The following is a 12,966-nucleotide window of genomic DNA, read 5'->3' on the forward strand; positions in this document are numbered from 1 at the left end:
TAATTTGACAGTATTGTTCAGTTCAATCCCGAAAGGTCAAATTATCTCTCTCCTCTCCTTCGGAAGCATTAATAACTCAAATTGGATCGATGGGAAACAAAAAACATAATAGAATGTGTTTGACCATGAATAAACCCCTTCTTTATGAGAAAAATATTATTAGGTAACAAGAAGGGAAGGAAGGAGGAGTCAGCTGGGGGAAGGGAGGAGGAGTCAACTGGGGGAAGGAAAGAGGAGTCAGCTGGGGGGAAGAGAGGAGGAGTCAGCTGGGGGGAAGGGAGGAGGAGTCAGCTGGGGGAGAAGGGGGAAGGAGTCAGCTGCGGGGAAGGAAGGAGGAGTAAACTGGGGGGAAGGGAGGAGGAGTTAGCTGGGGGTAGGGAGGAGGAGTCAGCTGGGGAAAGGGTGGAGAAGTCAACTGAGGGAAGGAAGGAGGAGTTAGCTGGGGGGAAGAGAGAAGGAGTCAGCTGGGGGAAGGGAGGAGCAGTCAGCAGGAGGGAAGGGAGGAGGAGTTAGCTGGGAGGAAGGGAGGAGGAGTCAGATGGGGGGAAGGGAGGTCAGCTGGGGGAAGGCAGGAGGAGTCGGCTGGGGGAAGGGAGGAGAAGTCAGCTGGGGGAAGGGAGGAGGAGTCGGCTGGGGGAAGGGAAGAGGAGTTAGCTGGGGGAAGGGAGGAGCAGTCAGCTGGGGGAAGGCAGGAGGAATTGGCTGGGGGAAGGGAGGATGAGTCAGCAGGGCGACAGGAGGAGGAGTCAGCATGTGGGGAAGGGAGGAGGAGTTGGCTGAGGGGATGGGAGGAGGAGTCGGCTGGGGGAAAGGGAGGAGGAGTCAGCTGGGGGAAGGGAGGAGGAGTCAGCATGTGGGGAAGGGAGGAGGAGTTGGCTGAGGGGATTGGAGGAGGAGTCGGCTGGGGGAAAGGGAGGAGGAGTCAGCTGGGGGAAGGGAGGAGGAGTCGGCTGGGGGGAAGGGAAGAGAAGTCAGCTGGGGGAAGGGAGGAGGAGTCGGCTGGGGGGAAGGGAGGAGGAGTCAGCTGCGAAGAAGGGAGGAGCAGTCAGCTCGGGGAAGGGAGGAAGGGTTAGCTGGGGGGAAGTGAGGAGGAGTCAGCTGGGGGAAGGGAGGAAGAGTCGGCTGGGGGATGGGAGGAGGAGTCGGCTTGGGGGAAGGGAGGAGGAGTCAGCTGGGGAAGGGAGGAGGAGTCAGCTGAGGAAGGGAGGAGGAGTCAGCTGGGAGGAAGGGAGGAGGAATCAGCTGGGAGGAAGGGAGGAGGAATCAGCTGGGGAAGGGAGGAGTTAGCTGGGGAAGGTAGGAGGAGTCAGCTGGGGAAATGAGGAGCAGTCAGCAGGAGGGAAGGGAGGAGGAGTTAGCTGAGGGGAAGGGAGAAGGAGTCGGCTGGGGGGAAGGGAGGAGGGGTCAGCTGGGGGAAGGGAGGAGGAGTCGGCTGGGGGGAAGGGAGGAGGAGTCAGCTGGGGGAAGGGAGGAGGAGTCGGCTGGGGGGAAGGGAGGAGGAGTCGGCTGGGGGGAAGGGAGGAGGAGTCAGCTGCGAAGAAGGGAGGAGCAGTCAGCTCGGGGAAGGGAGGAAGGGTTAGCTGGGGGGAAGTGAGGAGGAGTCAGCTGGGTGAAGGGAGGAAGAGTCGGCTGGGGGACGGGAGGAGGAGTCGGCTTGGGGGAAGGGAGGAGGAGTCAGCTTGGGAAGGGAGGAGGGAGTCAGCTGAGGAAGGGAGGAGAAGTCAGCTGGGAGGAAGGGAGGAGGAATCAGCTGGGGAAGGGAGGAGAAGTAAGCTGGGGAAGGTAGGAGGAGTCAGCTGGGGAAATGAGGAGGAGTCAGCTGATGGAAGGAAGGAGGAGGAGTCAGCTGGGAGGAAGGGAGGAGGAGTCAGCTGGGAGGAAGGGAGGAGGAGTCAGCTGGGGCGAAGGGAGGAGGAGTCAGCTGAGGAAGGGTGGTAGAGTAAATAATGTCACTCCCTTAATATTATATACTTAGCACCAACTCCCTTAATACAATGCACTGAATACCAACTCCCTTAATACAATGCACTGAATACCAACTCCCTTAATACAATGCACTGAATACCAACTCCCTTAATACAATGCACTGAAAACCAACTCCCTTAATACAATGCACTGAAAACCAACTCCCTTAATACAATGCACTGAATACCAACTCCCTTAATACAATGCACTGAATACCAACTCCCTTAATACAATGCACTGAATACCAACTCCCTTAATACAATGCACTGAAAACCAACTCCCTTAATACAGAATGCCCAGCGAGCGTGGATGAGGGAGCGTGGATGAGGGAGCGTGGATGAGGGAGCGTGGACGGGGGAGCGTGGACGGGGGAGCGTGGACGGGGGAGCGTGGACGGGGGAGCGTGGATGAGGGAGCGTGGATGGGGGAGCGTGGACGGGGGAGCGTGGACGAGGGAGCGTGGACGAGGGAGCGTGGACGAGGGAGCGTGGACGGGGGAGCGTGGACGGGGGAGCGTGGACGAGGGAGCGTGGATGAGGGAGCGTGGACGAGGGAGCGTGGACGAGGGAGCGTGGATGGGAGCGTGGACGAGGGAGCGTGGACGGGGGAGCGTGGATGGGGGAGCGTGGATTAGGGAGCGTGGATGGGGGCGCGCACCTCGTTATTTTATCTCCGGTATTGAACATACTACATTCCGTATTAAATTGTATCATTTATTTACATATTAGGGTATCTGAGGGATGATTAGAGACATTGTTTGACTTGTTTGGATGAAGTTTTTGGGGTGCTTTTGGGATTCCTTTGTATGCATGTTGAACTCGTGAAATGGGTGGATTACTGAATCAAACGTGCCAACTAAACTGATTTTTTTAGGATATAAAGAAGGACTTTATCGAACAAAACGACCATTTTTTGTGTAGCTGGGACCCTTGGGATTGCAAACAGAGGAAGATCTTCAAAGGTAATTGATTTATTTTATCGCTATTTCCGACTTTTGTGATGCCTCTGCTGGTTTGAAAAATGTTGGCGGGCACTGTCCTCACATAATCGCATGGTGTGCTTTCCCCCATTTCCCCCATTTATTTTCATAAATGTTTAATATTACTAAATGTTGTATTTAGAATATCGAGCTCTGCAATTTCACTGGACGTTGTCGATGGGGCGCTAGTGTCCCACCTAGCCTTGTAATGTACTCAGAACCAACTCCCTTATTACTATGTACTCAGAACCAACTCCCTTAACGTAATGTACTCAGAACCAACTCCCTTAATATAATGTACTCAGAACAAACTCCCTTAATATAATGTACTCAGAACCCACTCCCTTAATATAATGTACTCAGAACCAACTCCATTGATGTAATGTACTCAGAACCAACTCCCTTAAAACCTGTTAAGGATATGGCAGACTTATGCCCCTTTGGAGGAATTGGGTACCCTAGTAAACTGAAAAAAAAATCTGTCAAAAATTGCTAATATATGCATATAATAATTATTATTGGATAGAAAACACTCTAAAGCTTCTAAAACCGTTGGAATTATGTCTGTAAGTATAGCAGAACTCACAGGGCAGGCATTCTTCCAAACTAGTTTTTGTGGTCATGAAAGTTGGAGCAACTTTGACGTCATCGCCCCCACCCTTCCCAACCAGTTATGATTCTGGGGAGACTTTCTATGTCTTCCACTAGATGTCCTCATTCAGTAGAGCTTTTAATCGTTCGAATCCCGCGAGAATTGGCCCTATGGGAGTGAAATTAGTGTGTGCCATGAGAAAATATGTTGTGCGTTGTGGCGCGAATTGGTCCCAGCCATTCCTTTGTTCCAGCACTCAGAAGAAGGACAAGCAATGACCGGTTGAATTGAAAATTGTTTAGTATGTCTATAACATCATAAAGCTTGCTTCTGCACTTAGTTTGACCAGTTTAGTCGACATATAATATGTAATTTTGAAGTTTTGATGCGCAACTTTTCCGGACCAGAGGACATTTTGGGTGCATTTCAGCTGATGTTATTAGCAGTCGCTAATACAAAGACGCAAGACTTGAAACCAAACGATGTATTGGGTAAGTATGAACCTTTCCAGAACATTCTGAACGAAGACCATCGAAGGTAAGGGAATATTTATGCTTAAATCTGTGTTTCTGTTGACTCCAACATTACGGAGAAATGTAGCTTATATCTGAGCGCCGTCTCAGAATATTGAATAGTGTGCGATTTCTGTAACGTTAAAAATAAATCTAACACAGCGGTTGCATAAAGAAGCAGTGTATCTTTCTAACTATATGTAGAACATGTATATTTAGTCAAAGTTTATGATGTCTATTTACGCTATCTTGCCGCGCTACATAGATTTCCTGCGGACATTTTTGAGTAATTTCTGAACATGAACTCAATGTAAATGGACATTTATGGATATAAATGGCATATTATTGAAAAAAAAAATGTACTGTGTAACATGTCCTATTACTGTCATCTGATGAAGATTTTCAAAAGGTTAGTGAATTATTTATTTTTTAATCCTGCGTTTGTTGATTGCATGTTTTGGCTATTCAAATGAGCTGTCTGGTGGTGGTTTTACATATATATGTGCAATGTTTTCACCGTAAAACATTTTAGAAATCTGACTTGCTGGCTAGATGAACAAGGTGTTTATCTTTCATTTGAGGTATTGGACTTGTTAATGTGTGGAGGTTAAATATTTCTGAGAATATTTTTGCGTTCCATGCGCCACCGTTCCAGCTGAACGTGGGAGGGTAGATTCCCAAATGGGAACCAGTATCTCTAAAGAGTTTTAATGTAATGTATTCAGAACCAACTCCCTTAATATAATGTACTCAAAACCAACTCCCTTAATATAATGTACTCAGAACAAACTCCCTTAATATAACATACTCAGAACAAACTCCATAATGTACTCAGAACCAACTCCCTTAATATAATGTACTCAGAACAAACTCCCTTAATATAATGTACTCAGAACAAACTCCCTTAATATAATGTACTCAGAACAAACTCCCTTAATGTAATGTAGTCTGAGTCTTCAACATGTCATGATTTTTTATTTTATAACGTGTCGCTACAGTGTTGTTGTTATTGGTGGGTGGTGAATTAGTATCTTCAATGGTGCCTCTTGGTACAGCCCCATAATGCTCAGAGCAGACAGGGTTTACCTTCCTACACACTGTTGAAGACAATTTTGGCAAAGCGTTTGTGTACAATCCCGATCCATTGAATTGACCAGGTTGGTTTTCACCTAAATACTTTGATGTACAGTATTGAGGAGATATAGAGAAGGCAGTAGTTATAACCACTAGACCGTTGTCAATGTCTATCACAGTCAATGTTTCTGTCTTGTATCCAAATGGCACACTATTACCTACATAGTGCACTACTTTTTACCTGAACCCTATGGAGAAATAGGATGCAGTTTGGGATGTAGCCTCTCCTGAGTCAGTTCCATGTAAAGGCCTTGGTGTGATGTGTGACTCACTCAGAAGCAGTTATCCCAACTAACACTTACTGGTCTGTACACTGACCTCCCCAACTGAACAGCTCTCTCTCTCTCTCTCTCTCTCTCTCTCTCTCTCTCTCTCTCTCTCTCTCTCTCTCTCTCTCTCTCTCTCTCTCTCTCTCTCTGTGTCTCTCTGTCTCTCTCTCTGTGTCTCTGTGTCTCTCTGTTTCTGTGTCTCTGTGTCTCTCTCTCTCTCTGTGTCTCTGTGTCTCTCTCTCTCTCTCTCTGTGTCTCTGTGTCTTTGTGTCTCTCTCTCTCTCTCTCTCTCTCTCTCTCCCTTTCTCTCGACATCCTAAAACCCTTCATACTGAGATAATTGTGGAAGCATTTCCATCCTCCTCCTCTCTCCTCTTCTCTCCTCCTCTCTCTCTCTCCTCCTCTCTCCTCCGCTCTCTCTCTCTCTCTCCTCCTCTCTCCTCCTCTCGCCTCCTCTCTCTCTCTCTCTCTCTCCTCCTCCCTCCTCCTCTCTCCTAGTCTCCTCCCGTCCTTCCCCCCTCGACTCTTCCAGACTTGTCCTCATTCTCTACCTGTTTTGCCTAGACTTCGTTTTCACCCAGGAGCATCTCTCCCAGGGTTGTGGGTTCTGTTAACCGATCCCTCTCCCTAGTGGTGCTGCTGTGTCTGTTACATTGATCCCTCTCCCTAGTGGTGCTGCTGTGTCTGTTACATTGATCCCTCTCCCTAGTGGTGCTGCTGTGTCTGTTACATTGATCCCTCTCCCTAGTGGTGCTGGTCTGTCTGTTACATTGATTCCTCTCCCTAGTGGTGCTGCTGTGTCTGTTACATTGATCCCTCTCCCTAGTGGTGCTGCTGTGTCTGTTACATTGATCCCTCTCCCTAGTGGTGCTGCTGTGTCTGTTACATTGATCCCTCTCCCTAGTGGTGCTGCTCTGACTGTTACATTGATCCCTCTCCCTAGTGGTGCTGCTCTGACTGTTACATTGATCCCTCTCCCTAGTGGTGCTGCTCAGTCTGTTACATTGATCCCTCTCCCTAGTGGTGCTGCTCTGTCTGTTAGGGGACTCAGCAGCAGCTGGTGTTGGAGGCTAATGGCTGGTACACACACACACACACACACACACACACACACACACACACACACACACACACACACACACACACCACCTGGCTGATAACCTCTGTCTCCTGGGTCTGCTGTGTTTGAGGTTCAGATGTGTTTTTCATTCACCAGCCAGCCAGCCAATCAGCCAGTCAGCTCCCCCTCACCCCTGCCTGTAGGATAAGGAGGCAGGGGGGGAAGGGAGGAAATGTGTTGTTTATGTGTTTTGGTTGGAGGCAGCCTGCTGGGATTTCCCCCAGGATAGAGAGGGGGACAGAGAGGGGGGCAGAAGGGGGACAGAAGGGGGGCAGAAGGGGGACAGAAGGGGGGCAGAAGGGGGACAGAAGGGGGGCAGAAGGGGGACAGAAGGGGGCAGAAGGGGGGCACAAGGGCTAACAGTATAGCATTACGACCCATACTTAATACTGTAGACCTTATGAGTATGCTAACTGGCTAACTGGCTAACAGTATAGCATTATGACGCATCCTTAATACTGTAGACTTTATGAGTATGCTAACTGGCTAACACTATAGCATTACAACCCATCCCTAATAATGTAGACTTTATGAGTATGCTAACTGGCTAACACTATAGCATTACAACCCATCCTTAATACTGTAGACTTTATGAGTATGCTAACTGGATAACTGGCTAACAGTATAGCATTATGACGCATCCTTAATAATGTAGACTTTATGAGTATGCTAACTGGCTAACACTATAGCATTACAACCCATCCTTACAGTAATACTGTAGACTTTATGAGTATGCTAACTGGCTAACTGGCTAACAGTATAGCATTATGACGCATCCTTAATAATGTAGACTTTATGAGTATGCTAACTGGCTAACACTATAGCATTACGACCCATCCCTAATACTGTAGACTTTATGAGTACGCTATCTGGCTCCTTATGCTTAAGCACAACAACACCTCTGAGTATTTTCATCCTTGGTTAGACACTCCTATCTCTCTCCCTCATGCTCTGTCTGTCTTCCTTCCCCTCCAGGAATTGTCTTTATGAGTAGGATGCTTGATTGTCCTGAGGTGAAGCGCAAAGAATCGGCCAGCAAATCAACTAGGCGAAGCGTGGAGCGAGAGGAAGATTATGCTAAAGGCATTTTAGCCCACAGCGCTGCGTTACTGTGTTAGTGGGCTGTATGTTTTCTTCGTTACGGCAATGAAGGGGCGCTAATATCAATTAGCATGCATTATCAATTAGCTCCCAATCTCACAGCGCATTAGCAATGATAATGGAGTGACCTCAGATACAACCCACCAGCTGAGTCACAAACAGACGGCTTATTTCTTACATAGTGCACTATGGGCACCCGGTCAAAAGTAGTGCACTATGTAGGGAATAGGGTTCCATAGGTCCCTGGTCTAAAGTAGTGCACTATGTAGGGAATAGGGTTAGATAGGTCCCTGGTCTAAAGTTTTGTCACCAAAGCCCCATATACTACCCACCATTGCGACCTGTACGCTCTCGTTGGCTGGCCTTCGCTTCATACTCGTCGCCAAACCCACTGGCTCCATGTCATCTACAAGACCCTGCTAGGTAAAGTCCCCCCTTATCTCAGCTCGCTGGTCACCATAGCATCTCCCACCTGTAGCACACACTCCAGCAGGTATATCTCTCTAGTCACCCCCAAAACCAATTCTTTCTTTGGCCGCCTCTCTTTCCAGTTCTCTGCTGCCAATGACTGGAACGAACTACAAAAATCTCTGAAATTGGAAACACTTATCTCCCTCACTAGCTTTAAGCACCAACTGTCAGAGCAGCTCACAGATTACTGCACCTGTATATAGCCCACCTATAATTTAGCCCAAACAACTACCTCTTTCCCAACTGTATTTAATTTATTTATTTATTTTGCTCCTTTGCACCCCATTATTTTTATTTCTACTTTGCACATTCTTCCATTGCAAAACTACCATTCCAGTGTTTTACTTGCTATATTGTATTTACCTTGCCACCATGGCCTTTTTTGCCTTTACCTCCCTTCTCACCTCATTTGCTCACATTGTATATAGACTTGTTTATACTGTATTATTGACTGTATGTTTGTTTTACTCCATGTGTAACTCTGTGTCGTTGTATCTGTCGAACTGCTTTGCTTTATCTTGGCCAGGTCGCAATTGTAAATGAGAACTTGTTCTCAACTTGCCTACCTGGTTAAATAAAGGTAAATAAATAAAAAGTAGTGCACTATGTATGGAATAGGGTTCCATAGGTCCCTGGTCTAAAGTAGTGCACTATGTAGGGAATAGGGTTCCATAGGTCCCTGGTCTAAAGTAGTGCACTATGTAGGGAATAGGGTGCCATTTGGGACAGGTCCTGTCTTTAATTCACAGGCTCCTTCTGCAATATTACCTCAAGAATCCTCTGACAAGAAAAAAACAACAAATAAGTCAAATAAATATGAGGTCAGACATTTATTATTGAACAGTGTCTCAGTAGGTAGACGGGGAGTTTAGAAACGTAGCTTATGTATGCGCAAATATTGATATAATAACCATCATATCGACAGAGGGCAGCTACCGCTCAGCCCAGCCCGAGCTCTCCTCTGTCCTGACACCCCAATGATGGAGCCAGCTTTCCCCCCTGAAGCTAGATTAGCAGAGTCCATGGCCTCTGTCCTGACATCCCAATGATGGAGCCAGCTTTCCCCCCTGAAGCTAGGTTAGCAGAGTTCATGGCCTCTGTCCTGACACCCCAATGATGGAGCCAGCTTTCCCCCCTGAAGCTAGGTTAGCAGAGTTCATGGCCTCTGTCCTGACACCCCAATGATGGAGCCAGCTTTCCCCCCTGAAGCTAGGTTAGCAGAGTTCATGGCCTCTGTCCTGACATCCCAATGATGGAGCCAGCTTTCCCCCCTGAAGCTAGGTTAGCAGAGTTCATGGCCTCTGCCCTGACACCCCAATGATGGAGCCAGCTTTCCCACCTGAAGCTAGGTTAGCAGAGTTCATGCCCTCTGTCCTGACACCCAAATGATGGAGCCAGCTTTCCCCCCTGAAGCTAGGTTAGCAGAGTTCATGGCCTCTGTCCTGACATCCCAATGATGGAGCCAGCTTTCCCCCCTGAAGCTAGGTTAGCAGAGTTCATGGCCTCTGCCCTGACACCCCAATGATGGAGCCAGCTTTCCCCCCTGAAGCTAGGTTAGCAGAGTTCATGGCCTCTGTCCTGACATCCCAATGATGGAGCCAGCTTTCCCCCCTGAAGCTAGGTTAGCAGAGTCCATGCCCTCTGTCCTGACACCCCAATGATGGAGCCAGCTTCCCCCCCTGAAGCTAGGTTAGCAGAGTCCATGCCCTCTGTCCTGACATCCCAATGATGGAGCCAGCTTTCCCCCCTGAAGCTAGATTAGCAGAGTCCAAGCCCTCTGTCCTGACATCCCAATGATGGAGCCAGCTTTCCCCCCTGAAGCTAGGTTAGCAGAGTCCATGCCCTCTGTCCTGACATCCCAATGATGGAGCCAGCTTTCCCCCCTGAAGCTAGGTTAGCAGAGTCCATGCCCTCTGTCCTGACATCCCAATGATGGAGCCAGCTTTCCCCCCTGAAGCTAGGTTAGCAGAGTCCATGCCCTCTGTCCTGACATCCCAATGATGGAGCCAGCTTTCCCCCCTGAAGCTAGGTTAGCAGAGTCCATGCCCTCTGTCCTGACATCCCAATGATGGAGCCAGCTTTCCCCCCCTGAAGCTAGGTTAGCAGAGTCCATGCCCTCTGTCCTGACACCCCAATGATGGAGCCAGCTTTCCCCCTTGAAGCTAGGTTAGCAGAGTCCATGGCCATCTTCCAAAAGCACATGAAGCCTTACCTCTTCAAAGCTCCTATAACAAACTTTCACTTGATCCCTCCCGAACTTTCTAGCTCCGACTTTGCTGATAACTTCTTTATTGAGGAAAAAGTGAACTTACCGGCCATCTTAATAAGATGAATGCACCAACTGTAAGTCACTCTGGATAAGAGCATCTGCTAAATGAATAAACATGTTATAAAATGTAAATGTAAACTTGGAGTCACGTGATGATATGTTGTGTGGTCCTCCCACTACGACTCGGGATGCTGTTTATTAGCCTATTAAACCTCAGATTAAATAAATGATGATGATCTTCACAGGGTGGTGAAAGTTCAGTGATTGATGCTCACAGAAAAAAACACAGGATGTTAAAACGGGTTTTCGGAACACCGTTTCAAATGTGGAGTTTTATCACGTTGCTTTACATGTTTTCAAATGTTTTCACATGGTGCTTTGCATGTTTACAGATGTTATCACATGTTGCTTTACATGTTTATAGATGTTATCACATGTTGATATACATGTTGTCAGATGTTATAACATGCTGCTTTACATGTTTATAGATGTTTTCACATGTTACTAAACATGCTTACAGATGTTGTCACATGTTGCTATACATGTTTACAAATGCTATTACATGTTGCCAGATGTTATTACATGTTGCCAGATGTTATTACATGTTGCCAGATGTTATTACATGTTGCTTTACATGTTGCCAGATGTTATTACATGTTGCTTAACATGTTGTCAGATGTTATTACATGTTGCCAGATGTTATTTCATGTTGCCAGATGTTATTACATGTTGCCAGATGTTATTACATGTTGCTTAACATGTTGTCAGATGTTATTACATGTTGCCAGATGTTATTACATGTTGCCAGATGTTATTACATGTTGTCAGATGTTATTACATGTTGCCAGATGTTATTACATGTTGTCAGATGTTATTACATGTTGCCAGACGTTATTACATGTTGTCAGATGTTATTACATGTTCCCAGATGTTATTACATGTTGTCAGATGTTATTACATGTTGCTTAACATGTTGTCAGATGTTATTACATGTTGCCAGATGTTATTACATGTTGCCAGATGTTATTACATGTTGCCAGATGTTATTACATGTTGCTTTACATGTTGCCAGATGTTATTACATGTTGCCAGATGTTATTACATGTTGCCAGATGTTATTACATGTTGCCAGATGTTATTACATGTTGCCAGATGTTATTACATGTTGCCAGATGTTATTACATGTTGCTTTACATGTTGCCAGATGTTATTAGATGTTGCTTTACATGTTGCCAGATGTTATTACATTTACATGTTGCCAGATGTTATTACATGTTGTCAGATGTTATTACATGTTGCCAGATGTTATTACATGTTGCCAGATGTTATTACATGTTGTCAGATGTTATTACATGTTGTCAGATGTTATTACATGTTGCCAGATGTTATTACATGTTGCCAGATGATATTACATGTTGCTTTACATGTTGCCAGATGTTATTACATGTTGCCAGGTGTTATTACATGTTGCCAGATGTTATTACATGTTGCCAGATGTTATTACATGTTGTCAGATGTTATTACATGTTGCCAGATGTTATTACATGTTGTCAGATGTTATTACATGTTGCCAGATGTTATTACATGTTGCCAGATGTTATTACATGTTGTCAGATGTTATTACATGTTGTCAGATGTTATTACATGTTGCTTAACATGTTGTCAGATGTTATTACATGTTGCCAGATGTTATTACATGTTGCCAGATGTTATTACATGTTGCTTTACATGTTGCCAGATGTTATTACATGTTGCTTTACATGTTGCCAGATGTTATTACATGTTGCCAGATGTCATTACATGTTGCCAGATGTTATTACATGTTGCCAGATGTTATTACATGTTGCCAGATGTTATTACATGTTGCTTAACATGTTGTCAGATGTTATTACATGTTGCTTTACATGTCGCCAGATGTTATTACATGTTGCCAGATGTTATTACATGTTGCCAGATGTTATTACATGTTGCCAGATGTTATTACATGTTGCTTTACATGTTGCCAGATGTTATTACATGTTGCTTTACATGTTTATAGATGTTATCACATGTTGCTTTACATGTTGACAGATGTTATCCCATGTTGATATACATGTTGTCAGATGTTATAACATGCTGCTTGACATGTTTATAGATGTTTTCACATGTTACTAAACATGCTTACAGATGTTATCACATGTTGCTTTACATGTTTACAGATGTTATCACATGTTTCTTAACATGTTAACAGGTGTTATCAGATCATCACTCACAGCAGGTCCATGTGATTGAAACACATTTCTGGTGGGAAATAGTTTTTCTGCAGATTTTTAGTAATGGCATGAAAATCACCAATAGAATGGAAAACCTAGCTAATGAGAGAGAAATTATTATTCAGTTTTTCTTGATGAGTTTTGAAGAATAGGTTGTACATTGACATGCAGAACAGAATTGTAGAAATGCACCAAAACAAATGATAGTATTATTCTCCTTTTCTTCTTTTCCCTGTTTACAGCAGTAGAGGAAACCTCTGTATCATGACGCGGGAGGGGATGGCTTCCATTTTATGGGCTCC

At 45.7% G+C, this 12,966-nt stretch overlaps 1 protein-coding gene across 1 annotated transcript; it reads right to left on the bottom strand.

Moving 5' to 3' along the window:
- Window positions 1–534: 534 nt before the first annotated feature.
- LOC118938766 (extensin-like) lies at window positions 535–2,651 on the bottom strand. The gene is made up of 2 exons (XM_036943648.1): window positions 2,244–2,651; window positions 535–801 (listed from the first exon to the last, which is right to left on the bottom strand). Exons 1-2 carry the CDS (start codon window positions 2,649–2,651, stop codon window positions 535–537), a joined length of 675 nt encoding a protein of 224 aa, XP_036799543.1.
- Window positions 2,652–12,966: the final 10,315 nt, after the last annotated feature.

The sequence above is a fragment of the Oncorhynchus mykiss genome, chromosome 14 (assembly GCF_013265735.2).
Source record: "Oncorhynchus mykiss isolate Arlee chromosome 14, USDA_OmykA_1.1, whole genome shotgun sequence".
Classification (NCBI taxonomy): Eukaryota; Metazoa; Chordata; class Actinopteri; order Salmoniformes; family Salmonidae; genus Oncorhynchus; species Oncorhynchus mykiss.

What these genes read in the sequence shown, in the direction of transcription:
- LOC118938766 (XM_036943648.1), bottom strand. Translation starts at nt 2,651, where the DNA reads ATGTTCAATACCGGAGATAAAATAACGAGGTGCGCGCCCCCATCCACG. An exon ending in GGGCATTCTGTATTAAGGGA is followed by an intron (nt 802 to 2,243) that starts GTTGGTTTTCAG and finishes CCTTTCCCCCAG; the next exon opens with CCGACTCCTCCTCCCATCCC.